This window comes from Phalacrocorax carbo, chromosome 13 (assembly GCF_963921805.1).
Source record: "Phalacrocorax carbo chromosome 13, bPhaCar2.1, whole genome shotgun sequence".
NCBI lineage: Eukaryota > Metazoa > Chordata > Aves > Suliformes > Phalacrocoracidae > Phalacrocorax > Phalacrocorax carbo.
The window spans coordinates 18,479,581-18,507,176 of NC_087525.1; the positions used below are offsets into that span (position 1 = coordinate 18,479,581).

The window sequence follows — 27,596 nt, forward strand, 5'->3', positions numbered from 1 at the left end:
TTAAACAATTTTTTGCATTCCCTGGGACGTCTCTGCACTGCCTAGAAATACTTAGAGAAGTAGCTGTGCTATGGAAGGGAAAGAGAACTTTGTCTGTTTCTAAACTTCTGTTATTTACTAAATTGGAGTCATGTTACAGGAAGACAAAAAGCTTTGCTCACTCAGCTAGTCACCGTGGGAAGGTGATGTAGGCAGCTCTGATGCAGCTGCTGCAGAGGGGATTGGAAGGCTGATCTAGTTTTAGTAATTCTCTTGTGTATGTTTTGCATTAATAAGTTTTGATGCTTTGGCTGGTGCCTCATGTTGGCATTATCCAGCCTGTCTTGAGTTGTAATAGTGCTTTCATGCTCTGGTCTTAACACAGACCTCACTCCCTACCCTTTTCATACTGCCTAGCTCGCTTTTCTTGCCCCCTGTTGTTATAGTAGCCACTAATAATGTGCTTTCTGGGATCTCTACAATACATCATGCCGTGTTAATAGAACAACACTGTTTTAAATGTAGATTCTATTCTGATTAAATTCTGATCTGCAGAGGGTTCTGTTTCTTCCTGTGTCAGTGTTACTTGTGCCTCTGATACAGGAGGGTGATTGTTCCTCTATGGCTTGGCCGACTCTCCTTTCATATTGAAGCTTTTGCTTGTCTCTTAACGTTTTTCTGCCCCTCTTCTTGTTTCCGTAACTCATTGGAAATTGAGATGAACTTCAAATGAGACTGTCTTCCCTGCAGTATCCATATAGCCTCTGTTTGTCTCCTGCAACTTAGAGGATACATTAAAAACAAAAACTGAAGTTTTGGAGCCGTTTCTCAGCTGGTGTGAATTTCTACTTCCCAGTTAAAAATTCCCTGTTGTGACTGGGTACAAGGATTCCTCTGGGTTGTTGGTGGTCTAAGCATTGTATTAATGCACTGGTAGTACATCCTGTTTTAGCTCTAGCTTAAGGAAAAGCCTGTGGAGAAGCTAAGTTGTACTAAAAGAAGATGAGAGGAATCACAAGTTTGTAAACTAGGTAGTGGCAAGCCCTGAGCTGTTCCTCCACGAAGGGGAAGATTGGTGAGCCAAATGCTGCACTGAGCAGTGTTCGGAGTCTGTCTGTACTGGAATTAAAGGTTGGATGAGGCAAAAGCTTTGCTGGTTTGGGTCTGTTCGTGCAGTGGCTGTGTGATTCTGGGCTGTATGGCATGGTTAGGAATGCGGGGCTCTGGGTATGAGGTGAGCATGGGCACTTCTGCTCTCAGAGGCGTGCCAGCCTGTGTGTGTGCTTGAGCTCTGATGTGAGGATAGCAGGGGTTGAAGGCAATATTTAAGGTGAAAGGTGTGAAGGCTCAGTAAGTGTATGAAATGGGGAGGTACAACTCCATGGCCTGTACCAAGGTGAAGAACTGCTCCGGAGGTGGGCTGTGGTAGTGTGCAGGAGTCCAGAGCTATGTAGCTGAGCCCATGCCATCGTGGGTTTTGGCTGGGATGTGCTGTCCTACAGTACCCTATGAGCTAGACTCTAGTACCTCCCCATGAGTAGTAAGCAGCAGAGAAATAGCCTAGATAGTACCAAAGGAGAAGGGCAGATGGAAAACGTATGTGGAGGCAGCAGGGGAAAGGGGTAGCACTGCAGTACTGAAAGACCTGCCAGGCTCAGCTTGGACAGATGACACTAAGAGTGTAGTGAAAGAGCAGAGAAATGCATGCTGAGCCTGGTTTACTGGAGAGTGCAGTTTGGTGTGAGGTGACTTTGAAGATGACTGAGGATGCCTTTGAACAAGAGCTGAGTCGAAGAAGGTTGGGTGGTGTTTGAGCATCGCTCCCTGTTTGTTCTTCTCCCAGTACCTGAGAGCTCAAGGTGTTCTGGCTGTCGAGTGCCTCTTTGCCTTCCTTGCCTTTACTCTGTGTCTGAGCATGGGTGTACCTTGCCTCTCGAATCAGCACCAATTTCTGTGTGAGGGAGCCTTTCTTCTCCCCATGCTGTGCACAGAAGTTCCCTCTTAATTTTTAGCCCTTGGGGACGCCCCTCCCGTTACACCCTCTACCCTACCCTCTGATTCTAGTTTCAAACACACCTCTGCTCCTCCAGTGTGAACACATGGGGGTTTCCTGCCTACCTCCCCAGTGTGGCTGGGGAAGCTGCACAGCGTTCTGAGGTGGGAGAGCACGTAAAGGCACCCCGTTGCATCCCACATCTTGTGCATGTATATATACATACCTCCCTCTTCTTATATCAGTGTGTGGGGCACCTGTGTTCTGACCTCAGCGTTTGAGTGGATGGGGGTCTTCAAGCTTGCCCTTTCCCCTGGTGTGTATTCATGTTCTTTAATGGTGACATCTCTTTCGCCTTCTCGCGTGTCTGTGCATTTCTGCTGTTGCTTATACCTGCCCCTGTGGGGGCATTATTGGCAGGGGGGCCCTTGCTGGCACACTAATGTGTGAATAGTTTCTGTGCTTTTCTTCTCATCTCCTCTCTTCCCTTCTCTTTCCCTCTCTCAATGGTGTGTCCAGAAAAGGAAGTCGAGCTCCAGTGTGCATTTGATGGTGAGCACCTCCCGTAAGCTGCCTGCGATTCGTGCGTCCGCCATTCTCATGCCATGCACGCTCGGCTTGTGCTCATCACCCTACATAGCATGTCTGTGCCGGGGGGCGGTGGCGGTGGGGGATCATTGTGCACTGAAAGGTCCATGTCCTCACTAAACGGGCCCTGTGACCATCTGGCCCCTGGCCAGTCGTACAGTTCCCATTTTGGGCAGAAAATCGACTTCTGGCAGTGCGGTTTGATCTTGCCTGCTCTGAGTGTGAAATGAAAAAAGGCAGTGGTTCTCCTGGGCTCAGCAGAGCAGGTGCGTGCCTTGCCTGGACATGGGGCTTTGTCATTCTGTTGCAGAGGTGCCAAAAAGAGGAGCAGGTGCTTTGCCTGGTGTTGGTGCCGTCATCCTTGGTGGGAGCCCTGCAGTGTAGAACAAACTGGGAGTCGCTCCAAATGTGGCAGAGACTGATGGGGCTCCACTGTTCAGATGAAATGTGTGGGCACAGCACCGCCAGGCAGCTCAGGGCTGCAGGTCACTTCTTTTTTTAGCATACTTACTGAAAAGGTTTGTCAGAGCCTTTATAATCCAAAACTTCCTTTTGTCCTGATCTCGTTTATGTATCCCAGCATGACCAAATACCCAGTAAGTGCCTCCCCTGTCCTGTTCATTTCCTTTTTCATCCATCCAGATGTTTGACATCCATAGAATTCGTCAGAAAAGTAGTCAAATCCACTCTCAAGGGAGCAAAGAGAAAATTGGCCAGTGCCATATTGTAAGGACTCATACACAGACCATTAGATGATGCCTTTGTCTCTGACACTGAGGTACGAACGGTCACTAAAGTACAAAATCAGTTATTGCATTGTCTCCTTTACACAGGAAAAAGAATAGAAAATGTTTCTCTCCTATTGCAGGTAGGAACAGGAATGTTACAGTACTGAGAAAGCAGAATAATTTGTTTCTACATTATTATCTGGAAGATGTTTCTCCGCTTCCTCCTTCAATGGGTGCTCAAAACTATGTAAACACAAAAAAGTAATTCCAAAGTACTGCTTGGAAAATCTGATGTGAGGGACTGACTTTCCCCCAGCCCTGCCTTCATGAAACTCTAGGGCAAGTGTTTGTTGTGCCTTTCTTGCCCTTCTTTTCTGCCCTCTGCCACAATACTTAAATTCCCTCTGCATGTTGTTTTAAAGCAGCTGGGATATGTACACCATGTGTCGGCCTCTGAAAACGTGGAAGCAGTGAAGGTGGCTAAATAACCAGAGACGGCCCATGTGCTGGTACTTTCCTTTAGTCGGCTAGAAATGCGTGTCCCTAGCGATATGATCACTGGTCTGTTTTCTTTCTCTTGCACCCTGTGTGTTGTTTATGCCTGTCTGTCTGTCTCTTGTCTAGCTCAGGAAGTGCTGCCAACTGCTGTGCCAAAACTAACCGTGTTACATAGATCTTAAGAGGGGCCTGGCACCTCTGGGTGAATTGGCCTCTCTTGACTTGAGCTGTACTGCTGTGAATTACCAAGGCTCGTAGCCTGTCCAGTGACTGTGGCGTTGGCTGGCCGTAGGAGGGGAAGGGTGAGAGTTGGCTGTGGAACCTGGGGCTCTGGGAAGGGCAGTTGGTTAGGTGGCCACAAAACACAGGTGTGTGCGGGACGCTCGGGATGTCAGGTACCTCCATCTGAAAAGGTGCGAAAACTGCCTAGGCTAAGTCTTCTGCCTCTTATTTCCTTGGGACTCTGTCCTTGAGTAAAATGCTGTGTGATTCTGGACTAGCAAACACGATAGGCGGTCTTCTTCAGCCCACTGGATGGGGAAGAGTCCGATGGATGAACTGGGTGTTCAGTGCAGCCTGGAGGGTGGGCTGTGTGCTTTGGGTGTGCACAGGTACGTGCTTTGTAAGGCGATGTTCCACACCTAACAAGCTGCTGTCAACATTTTTTCAGAACAGTGGCTTCCTGGATGTTTATGGGTATGGTTTTGTTTGGGGTTTTTTTGGGTGGTTTTTGTTTGTTTGTTTATTCCCCCTCCCCCCCACCCACCCCCCCTTTTGGCCTCAGTTATAAAGCCTTCCCAAAAATCGGGAGTATTTTCGTATAGTTTCTTTCATGCTAACATCCCAGTGGCCTAAGAAAAAATGGGCTGTGCTCTTCTCACTGGAAGAGGTTTGGAAGATAGATCTCTGCATTAGGATCACTGTTTCTGAAGAAGTACGGGAACCGAAGTGCTGTGTGGAGGGGTGGACCCAGGCATTGCCAGAAGTTTGGTTGTGGTTATGCCACAAAATAGCTTGGGATTCATTCTTTCAGGTTGATCTGCTCCTCTCTTACATCCGCAGTGGCTTGTCACCTCTTCTGCCATCAGGCTGGAAATGCATGCAAGGAAGCAAAGCTCTTGGAAGGCCAAAGTCTTAGGACAATGTGGGGATGTACAGGAAGAGGCAGTAAACAATAACTTGTTAAGTGTTTCTCCTTTCTTAGTTTCGGGGATAAGTGTGTCATACACTCTTTTTTTTCCCCCCACAGACTTTTAAATAATTCATTCCTGCCTCTCTCTTCTACTTCTTCCCCTCTCTACCTGCCCCATCTACCTCTTCGTTTCTCCCCTCTCCCTCTCCAAAAGGGATAGCTAAGCCAAGGCATGCTGCTTGTGAAGAAAAACTGAAGTGTTCATAAGTGTGTGTGAAGGCTCAACCTCATAGGGACTGTTTCTGGTTGACATAATTAAACCTTTGACAGATGTTTTCCAGCTCAGCATTTGACTTCTGCATTCTTTGTGGTGGTTACTGGCTGATGAGGTCCTGATGTTTTGCAGTCTGAGTTTGCACTCCCAAAGAAGAGTGGGACGGAGAGCAGCTGCAGTGTGGTCGCACTGCTGCGAGCTCCCTTCCAGTACTCTGATCTGTAAACCAAGGAGTCTGAGTGAGGCTCCTGCAGTGCTGATTTTGATGTTGTTGCTGGCGGCTGGCAGCAAGAGAGCTACATACGTGGTGTGGGGGTTACAGGGCAGCGCAACCGTGGGCCTCATTCTCCAACAACTGGCTGGATTTGAGGGCTAGGAACTATATACTAGTGCACACAGGTTTGTCTTCCTGCAAACATAGACTTTGCTTATTCCTGACATAATTGACATATGTGACTCAGTGGGATGTTTCTTTGCAGCAAGCTGGTGACTGCCTCACTGTTGTGCTATGTGAATGCAGCAAATGGAGATTTTATTTTACCACAGCTACAAGAGAGACTGAAGAGGGGAAAGATGAAAAACTACTGGGCACTATCCAGAGGACTTGCTACTTAGAGAACTACATGGCCTTTTCCTTGCGTCCCACCCCCATCCCTTTCCATATTTTGGTCGTGAAATCTCTTTGTTCAGGTCACAGCAGGGACACAACACACTATACCTCACCTTTTCTGTACCTGTTCTAAGGCTGACCACACTTTCTCTTGCATTAGTAGATTCCCTGGGACCCACAGCATCATCACATATCTAGGACTGTTCCTGCACACTTTGGGACGCCTCAGACACGACTCCTATTTGTCCCGTTTGAGGCTGCACCATGACTATTGTGTGTCTCTCACCTCTATAGTCTCTCTCACGACTGCTGCCGTATCTCATCCTCTTCACCAAATACTTCTGTTGGTGCTCATTGCAGCATTCCCCCCGTCCCTTTGGGCTGCTGCCTTTTCCCCTTACGTTTTCCTTCCTGGTAGCTCTAGCAGTCCGTGCACACTTGGGTTTTGGTACACCCCTCACAACATCTGTTGCCTCTGAGGGAAGGATGGTGTCCAGCGACCCGGGCAGCACTCCTTCTTCCTCCCTCTTCTTGGTGATCGAGCCTGTGGGGAGGGGAGGGTCTGAGGAGATGGTTGGGGTTAAAGCAATACTGTCATTTTTTTGCTGCCTCTGCTGCCCAGCAGGGGAACTAAAACCATGTTTTTCTGTCTCAGCCACAGAGCAACAACAAAACCAGTATAGTAAGCACTGCAAAAGAAACACCCCCAGTGCAGACGTCCATGGTATCTTCCCCAACCGCTATTTTTTTCCTGTTTGGTTTAATTTTTATTCTGTCCTCTCCCCTTCTCCCCCATCCCGAGTGCTGCTTGTGCTGCTCTGTTTCAGCTTGTGTTTTGGCTTCGTTCTGCCTGTGTCCTGTGCTGCTGTGGGGCCCGATCACAGCCTCACAGGCTTTGGGGCGGGGGCGCTGAGCAGAGCGGTGGTTGGATGTGGGGATCGCAGCTTGCCTGGACTTCCCCTTGTGCCATCCCTGTATAGTTCTGTGTGTCCCCTTCAACTGCTCCTGTGACTCTGGGGAGGCTGGTTTGGAAGAACAGAGCGGCAGGCCCCATCCACTCTGCAATACCCGGGAAACAGAGGATGGACTTCAGGGCACCACAGAAGAGCGGGCGGGCGAAGGGTTTTCGGAGGAATCCTTTGACGGCCCGTTTGGCCCGCTCAGTTGCGCGGCCGATCCCCTGCAGCTCGCTGGCTTGCCGGGCCAGCGGTTCCTTCGGGCGGCGTGCCGCGGGCTCGCAGGGTGCCCTGTGCCTGGCACGTCCGAGGGCGCACCTTGGTGTCGTCCGCCCCGGTATGACTGGAAGACCCGGCAGCAGCGCGCTGGGTGGCAGAGGTGGGGGGGAGAGCGTGTATCGCTGCACCCTCCCAGGCCCTGGTGCCCTCGCCGAGCCGCCCTGCAGGAGGGACCGCAGGGGGAGGTGGTGGTGCAGGGTCCTGAAGCCTTGTCCCGGTAACAAAGGGACGAGTGCAGGAGCTAGTTAGCATCCATAGGCCTGGTAGCTGCTCTTTTTGGTGTGTCTCCAGAGAGTAGGATTTGGCATTTTTTGGGGGCGGGAGGGTGGGATTTGAGGTTTTTGTTGTTTTTTGTAGGGCAAAGGGTTCTTGGGACACTTCATAATTTTCTGCTTTCCCTTCGCTGGCTTTGTTCATTACGGTTTTGATACTGAGGGACCCTTTCTAAATTATTGATTTTTGTTGTTATTGAAATTGGATCTTATTTTAGAGACTTTTAGAAAAATGTGCCTTTTATCGCAGCCCAGCGACAGGAGTCCAGCGACTCCTCTCTGAGAGGCATTGAGGTAGTCTGGCTCATCCCCTTTTTGTCATGGAAATTATGAATGTCCCTTTTTTTAGGGTAAAATACCCCACAAACTTTCCAAAAAACTGGGAGACAAAGGCCCCAGCCCTGTATCACCCTTTCCTCCCCTCTCCCTCTCCTGAAGCATTTTCCAGCGAGGGTGCTGCTGAGGGGTCATTACCCGGGTGCTGCCCAGTGTTTGTGCCAGCCTGGGTCACTGGAGGCAAACTGGGGATTTGGGGCAATTGCAGGGAAGCTGGGGGCTTTGTCTCCTTGCTACTGTAGCTTTTTAGTGCAGCCTCTCTCTTCAGGAAACCTTCTGTGCAGGAAGTGTGTGTGCGCACGCAAGCACACGTGTGCTGTTTGGAGTTTGTGGTTTGATTTTTTTTTTTTTTTTTAAATGTCAGTCACCTTTTCTCCACTTGCTGGGGAGTGAAAAGAAATGAGAGAATGCTTTGGAACTGGAGTTTAATGATTCTTCCATCCTTTCCTAGGAGCCTCAAACAACTGTTGTCCATAATGCTACAGATGGCATAAAGGTAAGGGATGGGAGTGTTGCCAGAGAAACCTCCGCTTCTCGCTTGTCGTTCTCATCTTAGCGTGTCTTACTTCTGTTTCTACCTTTTCAACGTCTGGTTTGTAGCATGCCTCCTGAGTACTGCTGGCAGTAGACTGGGAGGGTTGTTGTATGGCTGTGGATCTCTGGAAGAGGCTGAGTAGGGACAACTGTTCAAATATTATCATCTCTTTCCTTCTGCGGTGTGTAATCTCCACTCTTTGGTATGTGGGGTGGTAGAGAACAGGCACTTACATACAGGCACTTAGGCACCTCGGTTTTTATCCTTCTGGAAGTGGAGACCTGTTCCTCTGAGAAAGCCTAGGAGCCCTCCTTTAGCTTCTTATGGCTATTCTTCTTCCAAACAGAACCAACTCCCATTTGATCTCTTTTGACAGAGTTTTGTAACTTCTGTCCTTGTAAAAGTTCTGGGTGGACGGCTTGAACGGCTTAAACACGCAAAAGCTGAGCAGAGGCATTGTTAGGTTTTGCTTACTGTTTGGCCTGCTTCCATCCAAATCTTACTCGTACCATCCTCTCCCTGCCTCCACCAACGTTTTTGCGATTTTCCCCGTCTTCCTTCACGAACAAATCAAACTATTTGCTTATGCTCCCGACTGCTGATGTCTGGTAATGCTCTGTTCTGCCGTGCAGGGTTCCACAGAGAGCTGTAACACCACGACCGAAGATGAGGATCTGAAAGGTAGGTGTTTTGCCTGTAATTTCTAATACAGTTACGTGCAGGCAGGGGATCCTGCAGATTCGATCATTGCCTTGAACTAGCTTCCCAGATCTCTGCGCCTGACTTAGTTCATAAATTCTCCATGACGCTGTCATCCCTGTCACAGTGGGACCATGCGCTGGGGAACCAGCTGACTTGGCCTTTGTGGTATATAAGTATATTTACCTCAGCTGATCTGTTTTTGTCTCAGAGTTGGAATTCTTTTCTTGCAAATATCATAATCTGTTCATGTCCAGTCCATTTCTAGGCTTGGAAAATCCCTACCAGTCCCTTGAGGTTTGGAGTCGGGTTGTGTTTTTGTGCTTCCTTGTATCTTACAGGGAGTTGAAACTTCTCTGTTACTGCTCAGTGTCCATTCTCACCCCTTTCTGGGAATCTCTTTAGTGACATGCACATACTTCCCTGTCTATTTTTTTTTCTCTTTGGGTCTATTTTTTTTTTTTCTAAGATGAAGATCGTTCTCAGCCTGCTGTCTGAATGGAAATGATTTTTCCTGTCCTTGACTTGAGGTATCAGTAGAGGGAGAGGCTGAGAAGAGATTTCACACCTTTCAGTGACCGTATCATAAATATTCTGTGCTTGTAAAACTCCTTAGATGAAGAAGCTCAGAGTCCCACATCTGTTTGTGTCGTTTGAGCAGCTGTCCTTTTCCTGACCTCCCTAAAGAAGGACGAGCAGACATGTTCCCGAATGAGCAGGTTCGGGATGGGTGAATACATTTTGCATTCTGAGGCAAATGTGTTGATAGTTTGCATTTTGAGGCAGAGGGATTCTCGTCAATCTGAGTTACATATCCAGGGAGAAGTCAGTGCTGACCCTGTGGTGTAGCAGCAGTGTCACCTCTGTCAGCTGGGCTGGTTCCTGATGCTTTTCCTGTGGCTTATTACAAGCTGCTGGCTCCTTTTCTGAGGAGTCACAGGGAGCAGAAACATGTGCCAGTCGGTGAATGAGCTTTGTGATACAGATTGTTTCAGATAAGATCCGACCTCATTACAGGACAGTATTCTAGCTCTCACCCTTTTGCCATAGAGTAATGCGTGGTTTAAGAACCTAGCTTTGAGGGAAGGGAACTGGATGGTTTTGGTAGTGTGGCAATGAAATTGATTTATCTAATCTCTGCTGGATATCTGTCCAGAACAGATTATTTGTCCAGAACCTTGTCTCCTTTGGCAGCTTTTGTTCAGGAGAGGTCTCAGACTTGAGCCAGATGAGCCAATGGGTCCCGCAAGACAGGAATACGAATGCGGTGAGCAGAGGAAGGCTAGAACTAGAACGGAAGGTGGAGGGGAAGGAGGGCAGCTGGCCAGGGCTAAATCTGTGAAGACTTGTATAGGGTGACATTGCTGCAGATGAAAATTGAGGGTTTTTTTGTGTTTGTTTTTTGGCAGAGGTTAGAAAATTTTGTTATGATTTTAGTTGAAGGGAGCATTTGAATGGTGGTTGGGAGGGGAGGAGCTTGCACAGTAACAGTTTGTGCTATGGCCAGCTCTGGTAATTTTAGTGCTTCAGTTTCAAGTGTAGCAGTGTTCCTTTTCAACTCCTGCTCCTCCATGTTTTAAGCTAGGCAAGCAGTCAAGCAAAACTAAATAGACCAAAAGGTTTGTGGGTGTTGGAGTTCTTGGCGTTCTGCATAGCCATGACTCTGGGAAAAGGGAAGCGCTTGTGCAATTCCTCTGCCAACTTCTTATTTTCAGTAGACAACAGGTTACGCAGATCTGTTCTGCTGTGGTGTAGGACACATCGTCTTGATCCATCAGTGACAGTTGCCTCAGGGATATGTTGTTTCCACTGTGGTGGGGCTAAAGGCAGCGCCCCCCCGCCCCGTGCCATTCTAAACTGCGCAGCAGGTCCATGTCGTAGAGCTGTCTACTTGGCTTTGCCCTGGAGGATACTCCTGCATGTTTTGTGCCCAGCATTGTGGTTTCTTTAATGTTCTCCTATTTCCTTTCTCTTTTTTTATTTACTGAACTTGCGTGTTTTGTTGTGTTTGTGTTTTAATTCCCTGCCATGCTAGCTCCCCCTCTCTCCACCGGGGACGGCAGCTCAGTGCTTGAAGGACGGAGGCACAGTGAGAGCAAAACACAGACTGAGTCCATGCAGTCCCAGCTTTCTCTCTGTTTCTCAGCCAGTAAGTCCAGGGGTGCAGTGCTTCATGGCATCTTTTTCCCACCCCTCCCTCCACCTTTCCCATTTCTCCTTCCCCAAGATTTTTTCCTTTCCTCAGCTTCCTTCCAGAACGTTATTTTTTTCATTTCCAGTACTCCAGAATAAAAAGAAATCATCTCCCTTCCTGCAAAATACCCTCCTTTGCACACTGAAATTTTCTAAACCTTTCCTTCCCTTTTCGGAAAACAAAACAAACAAACAAAAAAACAACCCAGAACCTCATCCTAGCTAATTTCATTCCCTTTCATCTGAGTGAGGTGTGGAGTTCTCTGCGGAGACTCCGCCTTTTAGGGTTTCCTTGGGCAAGTCACTGCATCTCTTGGTTTTCCTTGTGGTAAATGGGGTCAGTGGTGCAGGTCTGCTTATGGAGGGGATGCGCGAGGCTGAATTCAGTCTCACTTGTGAAGAACCCCTGAGCACCCCAGACATGGATGATGCTCGGGAAGTACAAAAGGATCGAAACCAGTTTTTACAGACTGCTTCAAGGATGCTTTGGAAGGGAGGCTGTGGCTGCTGGAAGACCCCTCAGCATTTGTGAATCCATGGTCAGGTGCTCTGAGTGAAAATCCTTGGGCCATGTTGGCTCTGAGGGGCATTTCTCTGTTGTGAGCTTTGCCTTGTGTGTCTGTCTTGCTCAGTTAGCTGGTACTGTGGTTAGCCTGCCAGTTATGGTACTGCCTGCCTGGTCTCTCCTGAATTGTCTGCCTCCGTAGAGGAGCCTGTGGCTGAAAACCTCTGAAAATGGATATGAAAAAAGCTAGTAGGCTGGAGAAGATCTAGGTGGGATTCCCAGCCTTTCCCCTACACAGACATACTGTACTAGCTGCCTGACTACTTAAAGCTATAATGGAAGGCTCCTTAATGTCAGTTAGGAACATCTGGAGTATTTGATTCTGTACAGGTCAGTCTGGGAAGAAAGGAACAGGCATGCCCTCTCTGCCTCCTCCCGACTTCCTTCCCTGGTTTCCTGCACACTACCAGTATCTCATATGACGCAGCAGTCGGAGCCTCTCTTACTTATTTTTGAAGTAGCTTTAAGGATGTCAGGCTGCTGGTTCGTGAGGTGCAATGGGAAAGGTGCTTTGCCCAGCCAGAATGGAAGGGAAGTGATCTCTTCTGAAGTCATTTTTGCTGTGAACTGTCCATCATTGCTTTCTTATTAACTCCTTTGTCTTGATGATAGCAAGGCCATGCTTGGTACGCTGAGGAGTGCCAAATCACTTCTCTGCCAAGTGGGGCAGCATTCTCCCACCCCACTCCCCTCTGAGTTGAGCTTTGCAGTGATTTGGATGCCCTGCTTTCTTTCCCTTTCACTCACATCTTGTACTTGCCCTCGTGCTGCTCTGTCACTACTCCGACCAGTGTTTTAGGTCACCCTCAAACTACCTCCAGCAGCATTAGTGCAATTCCTACTGTGCTCTGAGGGGTCTTCTGGACAGGTGCCAGGGTGGTCCCCTCTGAGCAGCGTCCAGCCCAGCTGATGTGTGACAGAGGCAGGAGAGCAGGTAGAGGTTGCTGGGATGTGGATGTCTCTGTGTGCCGACCGGGCTTGGGGCTGCGTGTGTGTGTACTTCTTCGTCGGTTTTTATTTTGCTTTCTGTTTTTTGTTTGTTTATTATTTTAATGCTTACATTTGTTTTGCAGCTACACAGTCTTGTGAAGAGAAGCTTCTTGCCTGGGACAGCCCAGGGCAGACATTGGAGTTAGAGCGTGCTCGGTCGGAGCCTTTGCTAACTCCAGTAGTTCCCTTTGTACTTAACCGTACACCGTGTAAGTTAGCAGCTGGGTAGCAGCAGTAGAGTAGTGCCGCTAACACTAGTTACCGTAGAAGCAAAGCCCCCCACCAGCTCCCCGCTCCACACCTCTGGCTGCAGGGGGTGGGTACCGTGGGGGGGGAGCTGGGGGCACCCCAGAGTCCCGCTGCCAGGGAAGGGACCTGCCTTGTAAGCTCTGCCCCGCTCCCCGTCTGATCTCCGCTGAGCGTGCCGCCACAGCCCCTGCCACGTGCCCACCGCGGTGCTGCTGCCGCAGCACTGGCAGGCCGCTGTGGTGGGGCTGCCGCGGCTCGCTCACAGAAGACAGATAGCCGTGAGTCACTCTCTCGTACCTCTGCTGGTGCATGCTTGACTCCCTTTTGCGCCCCTCTGCAGTGCAAGTTAGGAGGCCCCGTGGCAGTGGCAGCAGTGGCAGGCGTGAATGCCTTCCCCCGTGACATCCCGAGGCTCTCTGTCCTTCGGGAAAAACGGATCCCCTCCTGTGTGCTGGTTGTAGCTAGGGACATGTAGCAAAAGCAAGAAGATGAGCACAGTCTGATGGAATGGACTTGTGTTGAAGGATAGGGTTGATGCTGCTGCATAGTGACACTTAGGAAGGGGGTGCAGATCTCCTTGGGATGAGCGAAATGGTGGCTGTGGTCTGCAGATTTCCTCACTTATCCCAAATAGAGCCTTTCCCATGGACTCCGTCTTCTGGGCATTGCAAACATTTGTCTGTGCTCGGCATGGGAGGGAGGTCCAACAAGTAGCTCTGCTTCATGCAGAAGCAATTCTAGATGACTTGCTTGTAAAGGCATTTTTCACAGTAGATGTAGCCCACTGTGTCGTTTTGATCCATTCCCTGTATACATCTTTTGACATGTGGAAATGTATACAGCCTGAGTAGCAAAACCAGCTCTCTTACTATTATGAGCCAGTTATCCCATATCTGAGGCATTTTTGTGGCTGGCTGGGTAGTGCAAATCTCTTAAATGATTTCCAGAGTGGGTGCAGACCTCTTGCATAGCCAGTGAGATTATCATCTGGTTGCTCTTCAGCTGCACTTATCAATGGTGGGATGAGATGCACACGGGGATGCAAGTTTACAGGGGAGGGCGGGCAGTTCAGACTAGCATCTTCTGGCATTTAAAGTGGAATTCAGCTTCCCTGACTTGGACACCTAAAGATGGTAGGTTGGATTTAAACACCATCCCCCTAATGGTAGGCATCTGAGATGCCTCAGGCGAGACTTCCAGAAGTGCCTACTTCCTTCAGGGCCTAAAGGAGGAACAGTCAGGTGCCTGGTTCCATTTCAGACACCTACATTTTAGATGCCTAAGGGCAGATAAATCCCACTTCTGGTGGTAGGAATTGTAAATTATATGGTAATATTGAAGGTAATGCTGGAGCACCTCCAAAATGCTTGTATAATGCGCAGGATATTCTGCCTACAGGGAAAGTGTGGGGAAGGCTGAAGAGATGTGAGGGTGTGCAAACCGGCTCAGGCATATATACGGTGCACAAATAGTTGTAGAACTAGAATTGGGTTATTTCACAGAGCCAGCCCAAACTTTACAAGTGTTGAGGACTCCTGAGATCAGCATGGGTGATGGAACACCTCAGAGGGGGTGGGGCCTGGGCAGACAGCTGGGGGAAGCCAAGACAGGAGAGGGCAGAGGTGCTGGCCAAATAACAGTAGGCAGCTAGCCCCCGTCTTCATTCATCCTGAAGTCCAGTGTGCTGGGCTGGTTAATGGCAATGCCGTCAGAGCGCTGAAGAGTTGTGCCACAGGGATTGGCAGAAGCTAACCGCCTGAGCAGCGGAGTGCGCACTAGTATGTAGCTAGGACCTGTTCATCCAACCCATCCATCCTGCTGTGGTTGTCTTTCTAGCTTGCGGAAGTCATCCCTACATGTCCCAGTTGCTTGTTCGCAGCATTCATAATAGCTGAGGTATTGGTGATGGTGATAGGCAAGTTGCTGGGAGGCTTCTTCCAATTGGCTTGATCTGTGTGGTGACCATTTGTGTATGACTACTGTGGTGAAGGGTTTCCACATCTTAAGCTGCCAGACAAGTGCTTCACATTGGCAGGTTCATTGGTCAGACTCCCCAGAAGCACCTCAGGCTGTCATTCAGGAGACACCTTTGGTGCCTTAGACCTTTCTAGAAGAAAAAAAATTGAATATGACATTTTTATTTCCTTTCTCCCTGCATTATGGGATCACCATTCCCCTTTCATACCACTGCCCCCTACTCTCATGTGGATGGCTGTCATTACTGCATATCTCCAGAATGCAGAGAGCAGCATCCTATGAGATCTAGACTAACAGTGCTCCACAAATTGTTTGTAGGAAGCACTCACTAGCCCTGTGTTCCTATTGAAGACTTACGCGCAGTTAAAGTGCTCTTTCTTCTTGTTCGCAGTGCGTAAGCAAGAGATTATTAAGATAACAGAGCAGCTGATAGAAGCCATCAACAATGGAGACTTTGAGGCTTATACGTAAGTACTGATCTCTTCTGACAGGTTGTTTATCAGTTTGTGTGCAAGTGATGTTCTGGCTCCTGGGTATGAGGAGTCGCCATGCAGTCAGGGATGGTAAACAGTTTTATGCTTTTTAGCCTCCATCAGTTAGGAGTAGGGATACAGTAGAGCTCTCTAAATGAACATCAGGTAGAAGGCACGTATCAAACAGCAACAGGAACGACAAAAGGAAAATGTCCTGGCTTTGTAAGAAAAGTAGGGGGAAGGGCAGTGAGATGGGCAGAGAGAGAATAAAAGAAAAGCCAGAAACCTACAGGCTTGTTTTATGTGAAATGCCAACTAGCACCAACTCATGTTGTTGCAGTAGCACTGAGCCCTCCCAGGAACTTACTCCTTGGAGTAGGGAGATAGGTGGACACGGGGTGCGTCAAATGCCATACCAGCGCTTCATTGTGTAAGCAGCCCTTGGGCTCAAATGCAGACTGTAAGCCTGCGGTGCTTTTCTTTGCAGAAAAATCTGTGATCCTGGCTTGACCTCATTTGAACCTGAAGCACTGGGGAACCTGGTTGAAGGAATGGATTTCCATAAGTTTTACTTTGAGAACTGTGAGTGGGTAGATATGGTAACACCAACAGCTTTCTCGCTAATCTTCCTTTATGCCACGTTTTGGGGGGAAAATTGCCCTTGCTTTTACTGGCTGTCAGAACCAGCTAGACCTTGATTGTGCATGGGTTATGATGCATTCGTAAGAGCCAGCATGCTTTCTCTCAAAAGCCTTTCAGCAACAGTTTCAATTCTAACCCCCAGATCCTTTCACTACAGGCATACAATTTGCCTGGTGCAAATATGTTGTAAGCACGGACTGCAGAACCTTTAGAAGTTTGAGGTACCAGATTTCCTGCTGATATGGAAATGGAAAAAATGAGCATATTGTGATGGAAACAACATGTATGTTTGGGTAGACATACTGATTGGTCAGGCATAAAGATAGTCATGTACAAATCAGTCATGCCTTTGCTTGAGTTTTCCCTGGCCTGTTTCAGCTCTCTAACACCTAATGAACCTGTTATGTGGATACAAGGGTCACCTTGTCAGCCTGGGGCAGGAAAAAGAGTCGGGAGAAATACTATCATTTATACTAGTAGACTTGCCTCCCTTCCTGCATGTCTCCACAGGATGAGATAATTGAAATTTAAATCCTGAGCTGTTCCATTTGTTTTATTTTGGGGTTAGGTCAAGGTCCTTAGTATAGGCAATTCCTAGTGCTCTAAGTATGCAGAGACTTGGTCTCTCTCAAAAGCCTGTTCTGAAGTGATTTTCACACTTCTCTGAGGCTTGTTTGTATTTAATGCAGGCCTAGTTTATTCACTCCTTTGCAACAATATTCTGTAATTAAAAGATCTTTCTCTATAACTGAAGAAACAGCAGCACTGATGTTGAAAAAGTGGCAAGTATGCTTTGCAGAAGAAGCGGGAGCAAAGGGGCATGGGGATTCTAGGCAATAAGTGTGCAGTTCCTGAGGAGAAGAGCAGGTGATAGGGGAAGGAATTGCTTGGATTTTGCCTGGAAAATTGCAGGAGCAGTGTTTATTGTGTCCCAGAATCCGGTGGAAGGTGAGTAGAATGCAAAAGAGGTCAGAGGATGGTAGGGGCTGTTCCTTCTTACTAGTAAAATGAAGCTGATGGTTTTGCATGTTCTGCCAGTACTGTCGAAGAACAGCAAGCCAATACACACCACCATCCTGAACCCCCACGTCCATGTCATTGGTGAAGATGCTGCCTGCATCGCGTACATCCGCCTGACACAGTACATCGACGGCCAAGGCCGGCCCCGCACCACGCAGTCCGAAGAGACCCGCGTCTGGCACCGCCGAGATGGCAAGTGGCTGAACGTCCACTACCACTGCTCCGGAGCTCCTGCAGCACCTCTCCAGTGAAGATCACATACGGGTATGGATTGTCAGGAAAAGAGTATATCATACGCACAGCGTAGGCAGCTGATTGTGGGAATTCAGCATTCAAGGCTGTTTAGCTGGCTGTGAGAGAACCATTTTTAGTTGTCTGTAGGTTTAAAAACTTCTGCTGATCAGCTGGCGTTCCTTTCTTTAAGCCCTGTGCTCTGGACTCAGTAGGATTACTTGCCACTCCTGCCAAACTGCAGACCTGTGCCAGACAGCTCTCCCTGAGCATAGCTACCCTTGTAGCAGCAGTGCTTCCTCCCAGGTACTCGGCTCCATGCTCGGACATAGTGCCAATCCAGATCAGAGAGGAAGAGTATCTCATGCTGTGCACAGGTTTGCTCTTTGCCAGCTGTCGGGGATCTACCTTTACGTGCTGGTGATTTCAGAGAACGGTTCTGATGAGAACGTCACATTCTAGAGAGGATATTGTAAAATCTACACAGGACAATTTCTATGCCATAAGGGTAAAGATTTATTAATATAAATTTTATTACTGATTTTGTAATTAGCAGAAGGTATTTGGTGTACGATGTTGAGAAAACACAGAGGAAGAAAAAAATCTAAACAAATAATAATATCAGAGGATTTAAAATATCCCCCAATTAACTTGCCACAATTCAACATTTGAGGAAACTTTGATTATAAAATTTGACATGCAGAAATGACTGTTGCTTGCCCCTGAAGGACAGCAGATCCGTTTACTTCTGTAGCATTCAGGCATCTTTGTTGCCTTACTGGGTTCTTTTAGTTAGATGTACAAATTTTTTCTGCCTCCTTTCATTTTATACTGTAGTATGTCACATTCATTTTAAAGATATAAGTTTCCTAATCTTAGGACCTTTTTACTAAAGATTTTCTATTTAAGAGCAAAGACAAAAAACATCTACACCTGGGAGACAAGTTTTTTTTAATGTAGTCTTTTGGGGATGAACGACTCAAGTGTAGTTCCCACTTGAGCCCTAGTTTTTACTCTTAGGTGTTGTGAGGGATTGAACCCTACTGAAGGCAATGGAAAGGAATGTGAACTATCACAACCAAACTGCAGAGGTCACAGATGGAATTTGAAAAGCAAAAGCCAGCTGGGGGCACTAGAAGCAGGGAAGCTTTCAAGGGAGCCGGACAATCAGCTGAATATCCAGGGAGTAAAGCAGTGAGAAGGATAAAGCCTTTGTAGGGAAATAAAAAATAACTGACTTGCATCAGCCTTCATCGCAGAGATGTTGAGGCAGACTTCTGTCCCAGATTTAGCCAAAAAAAGATGGAGAAGAAATTATTAAATTAAAGATCGGCTCAGTGGCTATTCCTAGGAGTTCTGAGGAAGCTTAGGAACAGAGAGTCTTATCTGCCACAGAAGAGGTATGTTTCCTTGACTTGGCTGCTGAAATGTTGCACCTCCTCCACAAGTTATGTGCCGGAGGGTTTCTGAAAACTGCAGAGCAGAAGCCATTTCCAAACCACAAAATGTTGGTTAAAATAATACTGTAAAAAAACCCCTATAAACTAAATTGAAGTTGAAATATTTGCATGCATTTCTGGGTTCTGAGGGAGGTATAATCATGTGCAATTATGAGAGGGGTCAGGGTGGGCAGCCGCCATCTGAACACGTTGAATGATTTTGGAGCAGTGTTGGCCCATGTGGAGCAAAGGGAAAGGATGAAGGTGAAATGAGGTGAACAAGAATGCTTAAATAGAAATCAGTGGCTTGCTCTCACCTGGAGGGCAGAGTTCTGTTTTGGGTAAGTCATCTTAAAAGGAAACTGCAGCTGTAAAAGAAGTTTGAAGTTAATCAGAGGACTTCCATGTAAGGAGAGAGTAGTAACCATGAAGGGACAAAACTAATATGAGAGTTTGTGACAAAGATTTGCAGACTAAGAAATTACAGAAAGATTATTTTGGCTTCATTTCTGTGGCAGGACAACGCTAAACAAACATGAAAAAAACCCAAACTTAAAACCGCTGAAAATAAATCCAGTGATTTGACACAAGATGATTAGCCAAGAGGAGCCTTTGCGAACAGCAGTCACTAGGGCTACGACTTTGCAGAACTGCAGAAAAGCTCGTACATTTGTTTAAATATTAAGAACATTCAGGACAAAATCACTGAAGACTTGGGGGGGGGGGGGAATCTTCCGCTCAAGCCATTGGGAAGTGAGGCAGGAACTGTTCCTTAGGTCCAGAGCCTTTGATCACCCCTTTGGAAACTCCTTCAGTTTCTGGGACGTGTCACTATTAGATAGTGGGCCCAGGCCTGCTCCAATGAAGCAAGTAATTCATTTTAGCAAGTAGTTCATTTTCATTGGCACACTCAGCACCTGGAAGGGAAAGTGTGTGCCTCTTGTCTTCGGGGCTCCCCTCACGAGCCCCAGGGCATTAGGAGGGGTTTCTGCCTGTACCAAATAATTAGCCTGTAGAAAACGTGTTTTATTAATTGTGCACAGCTAATGTTTGGCTTTATCTCCTTCCATCTTCCATCCTGTTCTCCCCTCTCCTTCCTGGGTGGACACTACCTCTTCCTGACTGCAGCAACTTGTGGCGATACTCAGCTGGAGGGCAATATCTTCTTAGCAAGCAGCTCTGGAGTGCCTGAGTGACAGCAACGGTCATGTCTGTTTTGACATTAAAAAAAAAAATACAAATTACAAACAGGCAGCAGCCAAATGCACGAAACCCTGCATGCACATGATGCTCCGGGCGCTGCCTTTCTGTTGTTTTCCATGGATCCATCGTGTCTGTTTCTGCTGTACGAAGGTGTTTTTAAATCTAAAAAAAAAAAAAAAAAGACACGTTGTTTGTATAAAATAATAAAAAACAGGAGTCATGCTAAATAAATGACAGATTATCCAACACGCCCCCTCCCCCAGGGCTAAGAAAATGGCAGCAGCTGGAACATCTTTCAGAAATGAAGTGAGGGGGGAAGCAAAAGTGAAGGAGAGAGGAAGAGAGAAGGAGAGCAAAAAGGAGGCGGCTTGAGCAGCGGATGGCTGAACTGTGCTCCGCAAAGCCACGGTGGGAGCTAACATCGCATTCAGGTTGTGCTGCGGCGTCAGTCGGTGAGAGGTGGCGAGGAGGCCCCAGAAGAGCCAGTGTCAAGGCTGGGGTTCGAGAGAGAGGAGGTGCTTCTCTTCCTGTTGCCTGGCAGACTGACTTCAGCCTGAGTTTCTTCTTCGATTTCTGCACAGCAAGAACGCTATGGAAAGCTGCTTGCTCAGCTGCTGGATCCCAAAACAGACTTTTTTTTTCTTTCTTTTTTTTTTTTAAGAAAAAAACAAAATGGGATGTTGATTTAAAACTAAAGGTGGAAGTAGGGATTAAAAAAAAAAAGATTTTAAGTGAATATAACTTAAATAGAAGCTTGTTCTTCAGAGATACTGTTTTTAGAAACAGCCACTACCTGGCCAAATATGGAGTTTGAAGCCAGATTATTTAATTTAACAAAACAAAAAAAGCATCGCATTAAGAGCAGAGATTTTAGAGGAAGAGGGTACATGTATGGGATTTTCTTCCTTTTTTTTTTTTTTTTGTTTCCAGTAGCGTAGTTGGGATCCACAGTGCTGCAGAACACGTGTTCCTTAGGAAGCAGACAAAAAACTTAGTGTTATGTTCTTCATGAAGACTTGCACATACACTCCTATATGAGGCATAAATAGCGTGTGTTTTTTATACTGAAATATATGCACCCATAGAATTAAAGGGGTTACCTGGCCTCCTGTTTGATTTGTTTGGTCTCCGAGTACAATAGCCGTGGGAGCCAGCAGCCCCAGCTAGGTGCTTCTCCCCACCACTGACCCATCTGATGTTTGTAAGTGTCATGTTTCCTAGTGTTTATTTGGGTAATTTTTCTATTTTTTACAGTGATGTTTTAACAGAGAAAACTATCAGATCAGAACCTCAAAAACCGTAGCTGAAGGACTCCAGGCCACCTCCCTGTGTTGCCTCTGGGTGTTAGAGGATACCTCATGAAGCAGAGGGGAAAGGGAAGTAGCACATGTGATCTGATGTTTGTCCTTTGGGCCAATTCATCTTCCTTTCTTTTCTTTGCTGCAAAAGGAGTCCATTTCCTTTATTCATTGGGTGGGGAATGTGGAAGCATTTTGTGGACCTTGCCAAGGAGGGAGCCAAGCCCCCAGAAGAAAATGGCCTTTCTGGCAGACGAGATAGGGTTTGTCTCGACCAGGGGGAGGCACCACTTGCAGGAGCTGGGATGGGCTTTTACCCGCGTTTCTGTCTATCCCTAATCGTTTTTCAGATCCTTGAGGGAGTTAAAGTGATTGCACTGACAGCATACTAAGTGTGAGGCAACCTTTTTACAGGCTGTGGAAAAGAAAGCCAATTTGGAATTTTAATCCTTATTTAACAGAATGCAGAAAATAAAAGCTGTCGCACAAAGTGGAGCTGTCGCTTCGCAACAGAAAGCGCCCTGCTCCCTTTGTCAGAGAGGTGCTATCCCACACCAGGATTAGATCGGCTAACCCCTGATGAAGGAAAAGACCATCCACACTTCCCAGGTTTGTTGAGCAAATACCCCCTTCTTCCTCCCTCCACCACCCCAGGGAGGAGTGTGGGGATCGAACCCATGGGCGGCAAACACTAGATTTTATTATTTTGAAACATTTTTAAGACAGCACTAAGCCAGTGAGTGAAGCGGAAATGTGAAAAGCCTTGATATTTTATTCAGATATTTTTAAAGCCACCAAGAGAGAGCAAACAGGAGATTACAATTATGCCATTTAAAAAAGATAAATACAAAACATTATGCATGCCTTCTTTAGGTCTGATCTTCCTTGTTTCTCTACCTGATGATTATTAATAATTAAAAAGAAAACCCTCTGTATTAAGTATCTGCATCTTTCAGAGAAAATTTAAAAAGAACTGTTGGGTTTTTTTGGTTTTGCACAGTCTTGGAGACAAACTCTCTTTTGGGGTTGTTTTTTTTTTGTTTGTTTGTATTGTTTCCTTTTAAGTTAATGAGAACCTTAGCTTGGTATGGCCATTATCAAACACAGCTGTACACCTTTAGCATTCTTAATGTTCTCTTATGGGGCTAATATAAGCATCTATATAATATATATTATAAATATCACATTTTAAACAGGAAATGGAAGGCATTTGATGCAGAATTTTTGCATGATATAGAAATAATTAAAGTTAGCTAGTGTTTGTTTGTTTGGTCTGAATGTTGGTAGAACCTTCATAGCTTTGTTACAATGAAACCTTGAACTGAAAATATTTAATAAAATAACATTTAAACAGGGCAAAGTTTTGAGTGTCAACGTTTTTCTCTTAAACGATGCGACAATGTGGAATTGGCATTTCCGGTATAAGAATCAACCCGCAAAGCTTTTTCTGTCGGTAAATCATGATTTTAAAAATGTCACGTTTAAAAAGGAAAAAAGGTAAGTGGCACTTTACCTAAAGTGAAAAGTACTAGTGTTAATAAAAACAAAGGGACAAAAGAACCCGTTAAAATTAACTTTACGGCATTTCCCTGACAGACCATGGGATAACAGGGAAATGTTGCTTCTGTTCCTGGTAGCGTAGCCCTGGCAAGCCTGTGCTGTTGCTTCCTTTCCTGGTCTTTGTTTTCCTCACCCATATTTCGGACTGCGGGAGAAGCTGTCTGGCCATTAGCTTTGCCTGATGTAAACACGCTGAATTCGAGCTGGGTGGCAGCTCTCGGTGAGCTGGCGTATTTTGTGTCCGAGATGGGATGCTCCTGGGGGGCACGGAGCAACCACTCCCCTATACAGATTTGCCCGATCTAGCAGCGTGAGCAGGATTTCCTAACAGAAGTTACAAGCTGGTCGTATTTAGCCTGTTTTGTTTCTGTGCCGCCTCTTGTTACTAGCATTTCACGGGTGCTCCCTTGGGCAGGCTTTGTTCCACGCAGGCCCTCGCTGCTTTGGCATTTTTATTTCCCACCTTGTACTGTTGAGGCTGCTCTCTTAAGGGCCCGCGTGCTCAGCGGTGAGCTGGCGGCGTGCTGCGCCCCCTCCCCAGCTGGGCCCGGGAGCGCGGCTGCCGCTGGGTGGGTGGCACAGAGGTGCTCGCGGTGCGTCGGGTCGCAGGGATTGCAGTGGGGATGCGCCTCTCGCCTTGCGGCTGGCCGCAGCGAAGCCCCTGCGGCTGGCCAGCATCTGCGCCCCCAGCTTGGCTGGGCCCCCTCCCCTGAGCTCCCCTCGGGCGCCTCTGGGAAGCCCTGCTGATGGGGGGGCTTGGCCTTATCCCCGAAAGAGGGAGTTCAGTGTGCTTTATGCCCGTTCAGTGCAGCAGTTACGAAGTACGTAGGTGTCATTTGCTGCCGCTTAAGGAGGTTATTGCTTTTGCTGCCTGAGGAAAGAGGAGGAAAATTGTCCTTAGTGGTTAAAGAGAGAAGGTAAAGAGTTTTACAGCCCGCTTTACTGGGACTGCGGACAACCTGTTCGTGGCCAGGAGGGAGAGCTCCTGCTTTACCAGGAGCAAAGAGAGGTTCTGCTCTCATTTCTGACACCCAAAGCAGCATCGTTCATCAGGTAAGGCCTCTCCTGAAGCAGTTAATTGGATCTTAACGATCTTTGAAGAAATGTTGCAGTATGATCCAATATGTACTAGGAAGATACCCATAAAATTAGGCGTGATTTCCCATGTTCTTAGTAGCTCTTTTAACCAGGACAAGAGTCATTTAAACGCTTACTGAAAGCACAATAGTCAGACTAATGCTAGCGGCACAAAGTCCGGCAGGATGCTTGTATGCTGTGGTATGTATGAGAGGTGGGGAGAAGCACGAGCGGAGTTAGACCTCAGGTGTCGATATCCTTTCCGTCTTATTACAAAAACTGTTACCATTTACTTAGTGTAACCGATAACGTAGACAAACGGACAGAGTGTTTGACTAGCAAGCAGATTTGCGATCTGTTTCTGGTCTCGCTGTGGCTCTGCGGGGTGACTGCAGACAAGGCACTTGTGTGCTCAGGATGCTTTAGCATCCTCATCGTCCCTGCAGATAATGAGACTGACCTCTGTAGAAACCGCTGGAAGAGACTGATGAGCAGTGATGCAGAGCAGCTGGGTGGTATTGCTGCTACACATCACAGACGGCATTTTTTTTTTTTCTCAGAGAATTTGAATGGTTTGGGACTGCAGACTAATGCATCTGGAATGCTTGTTTATTTGGGTTTGGTATAAATTTATTTTAGAGTTGGGAAAGGTGGTGCCTGGGGGCACGTAAAGTGGCTTGAGTGCAGGGTTATGAATTGTTCCCTTGGGATCCTGAGAACTCCTCACCTGCAGGAATGCCCTGCCTGCCTGCCAGTGAGGAACCGGAATTTACTGGTCAGTGTGTAGTGCTGTGAAGAATTTTAAGCAAGCAATTTCTTCTATACTTAAGTATTAGAAAATAAAAAAGCATATGCTTGTGCCTTTTAAGACAACCTGGCCACATTGAAAGGTGGTTGTCCCTGATTTGTGACAATGTATGTAGTTTTACCATAATTATCCATGAGTGGATGGGCAGGATGGCATTTATTCACCGAAAACCTTTTCGATAAGCATCCTAGGGCTCCGTATTGGCCGAGTTCGGATTTGGCCAGTTCTTGTTGGGATGAAATCCTGTTTTGTCATGATTTATTTCTCCTTCATGTCTCTGTGGAACAGCGTAGTGTTCACACCGACAGAGGACAGCCTGCAAAAAGGGCATCAGGGCTGCGCTTCAGAGGCCTTGTTTACACCGGCACATCCTATAGGTTATATCAGTAGGTAGAGCAATGCGACTCCTGTTCCAGAAAGCAGCTATTTATTTGTTTGTTACTCCGTGTTTAGAAGTTCAAAATAAACTGAAAAAGTACTTGCACAAGAAGGACATGTTCTGCTCTTGCGTCGCTTGAAATTCATTGCTTTGGATTTATCGTATTTTTCTTGTATAAAAAAGGGCCCAACTTTGAGATAGATTGTCCTAACTATTTTCAGGAATTGTGAACAAATTTCAGCCTTGTTCATTCCAAAATAGTATTAATGCTGAAATTGCTTTAAATATCGTAAGTCAGCAGGTTTGAACACCACCTAATCTGTTACAATATCAGTAAAAATCTTCCATACCTACCAGAAATACTTCATTGAGCTTCCACATAGACAGTAACACCTTTAATCTTTTATACAGCATTATACTTTGACCCTTCCTTTTGCAAGAAACAGGCTTCCTGACCTTTTAGAACTTCAACAGAAGTGGGCAAATCGCAATATTCACTCTCATCTTTTTCACTGACTCTCCAGGGAAGTGTGTGTGCGCGCTCGTGTAACCTTTGGTAGGAGGAGCTGCTTGAGAGACGTGCAGCATTAGCAGGGACAGCAAGTGCTGAGTGCGGTGGGCACAGAGCGGTGCGGTAGCCTGGAAGACGGGAAGGGAGCAATAAAGCCAAGTACTCCGAGCGGTCTGGAGTGGGAGGAGGCTGGTGGGGGGAAGAGAGCGGAGGTGTGAGATGGATTTAAAGGTGTTCTGCAAGTGAGTAGAGGAAGCTGCATACAGGGTAGCTAGAAAGGCAAAGATGACAGAGGGACTGGGAGTTGTGATGTGGTGAAACGAGAGGGGAGGCGGGTGAATTCTGCTCTGGTGGTCTGAGGAGGAGTGTGGAGAGACGGGGCATATTTTGGAGTGGTTTCTTCCACTGCAGATTTGAATGGAATTTTAAGCCAACGTTGTTGCACTTGTATAGTGTACGATAGCGTGCAACGTACACTGCTGTCAAGGACTCCCCTCCCTCAGTGCAACCGAGGTTGGTTGGACGGGGGGGGAGAGAGGGGAACTACCAAAAAACTATTTTTATACCAGAATACCAAACTGTGGTTTGAAACGGTAAATCCAGTTTCACAGAATGCAGTACTGGGTCACGAATGCTACGAGCACGTGACGCAGTGCCGAACGGCCACGGATTCCCTCTGTTGGCTCAGATTTGCTCAGCTGTTGGGAGAGCGCAAGGTCTGTGCTAGGTCGGGTGTCGCCTGCTGCTGCCACACCAGCTCCGGGCGGCTGCACGCAGGGGGAGGGTATTTACTCTGACGTGAGCACCGCGGTCCTCGTTGGGGTTAATCGAACAGAAGTGCCGTCGCGTGTTCAGATTCGCGCGGCTGGGTATTTCGGCAGCGCGTGGTCGCGGCGTGACGGGGCCGCAGCCTCGGTGCGCGGGGGGGAGCAGCGGCCGTGTCAGCCTCTGCTGAGGCCGGGTGCTGTCGGCCACGAGCAGAATGGGCTTTTGAACTGTGCGGAGGTGATTGCTCACAGGTGTCTGCTTCTCTTCGGTTATTGGATTCACCTGCTAACTCAGGCTTAATAGGCTTGCAGAAGCGCAGTCATTGCTTCAGGTGCAAACTGATGAGCTGAAGATGAAAAGCCCTGTATAAATGTGTTGGAAAGCAGTGACTTTCAAGCTTTTTCAACTTTTCAATAGAGGAACAAGTCCCTGTACAGCAAACTTACACCTCGTGTTGCTTTTTTTCCCTGAGGGTTTCCTGGGAGCGAGCAGCGGGGTGCTGCGAGGGGAAGCAGTGCTTTGCCAGGACGAGGCCTCGTTCCCTGAGCACCTGCTTTCCCTGTGCTTGCTCCTCTTCTGCCACCAGCCAGTTCTGCTGCTGTTGGCTGCTCCGGCTCCTACTCGTGCTGATGTTCACTCCTCCGCAGCACGGTGGGAGCTGTCTGCACAGCAGGGCTGCGGTAACGCCGCTTCTAACCGCTGTCCGCTTCTCCATCCTCTGCTGAGAGTAAGTGTTCCTGTGATGCGGCTCCACATCCCATGCCGGCTTCCTGCTACGGCTTTCTCTTGTCCTCCTCAGTAGGAAATTGCACGGTGCGTGTTTGTTTTTCCTGGGCGGCTGCTGTCACGGGGGCTGTCACAGCGGCCTCGCTCCCTCCCTGCTGCTTCTCTGGCCGCCCCGCGCCTTCCGCGCTGCCGGGAGCGCCCCTACCCTGTGATCCCGGGCGGCGGTGCCGCCGCGGCCCCCCGGCCCCGCGCCGGGCCCCGCGGCCGCACAACCGCAGCGGCGGCCGCGCTTGCGGGCGGGGGCGGGCGCGAAACGCGCCGCGACGTGGAGCGGGCCCGGCCCCGAGCCGGCCCCTCCCGCCGCCTGCTCCCCCCGCGGGGTCCCGCACCGGGGGTCCCGCCCCGGCGCGAGCGGCCCGAGGGCGGGGCCTCGCGCCCCTCCCTCCGTCCCTCCCGCGGAAGATGGCGGCCGGGCGGCGCGGCGGCGGCGGCGGCTCCCCCAGCGGCCGGAGGGACGCCCAGCGGCCGGGAGCCGGCGGGCCGCGGCCGGCCTGAGCGCTCCCGCCGCGCCGGGGGACGCCCGCCCGCCCGCCCTCCGGGAGCCGTGC

General features: G+C 48.1%; 1 protein-coding gene across 7 annotated transcripts in view; it reads left to right on the top strand.

The window, feature by feature from the left end:
- CAMK2G (calcium/calmodulin dependent protein kinase II gamma) overlaps positions 1-22,519 on the top strand; it is a 122,505-nt gene extending 99,986 nt beyond the window's left edge. Inside the window, exons 14-23 of one of the 7 annotated variants that reach the window (XM_064464963.1) lie at positions 2,492-2,524; positions 6,458-6,526; positions 8,097-8,141; positions 8,813-8,861; positions 10,915-11,028; positions 12,711-12,836; positions 15,245-15,320; positions 15,814-15,908; positions 17,007-17,252; positions 19,787-22,519. In XM_064464963.1, coding sequence (XP_064321033.1) covers positions 2,492-2,524; positions 6,458-6,526; positions 8,097-8,141; positions 8,813-8,861; positions 10,915-11,028; positions 12,711-12,836; positions 15,245-15,320; positions 15,814-15,908; positions 17,007-17,239 — 840 coding nt within the window. In that variant the 3' untranslated portion in view covers positions 17,240-17,252; positions 19,787-22,519. The remainder of the gene's footprint in view (positions 1-2,491; positions 2,525-6,457; positions 6,527-8,096; positions 8,142-8,812; positions 8,862-10,914; positions 11,029-12,710; positions 12,837-15,244; positions 15,321-15,813; positions 15,909-17,006; positions 17,253-19,786) is intronic. The other 6 variants (XM_064464957.1, XM_064464958.1, XM_064464959.1 and 3 more) reach the window with 6 other exon arrangements.
- The last annotated feature ends 5,077 nt before the right edge of the window (positions 22,520-27,596 follow it).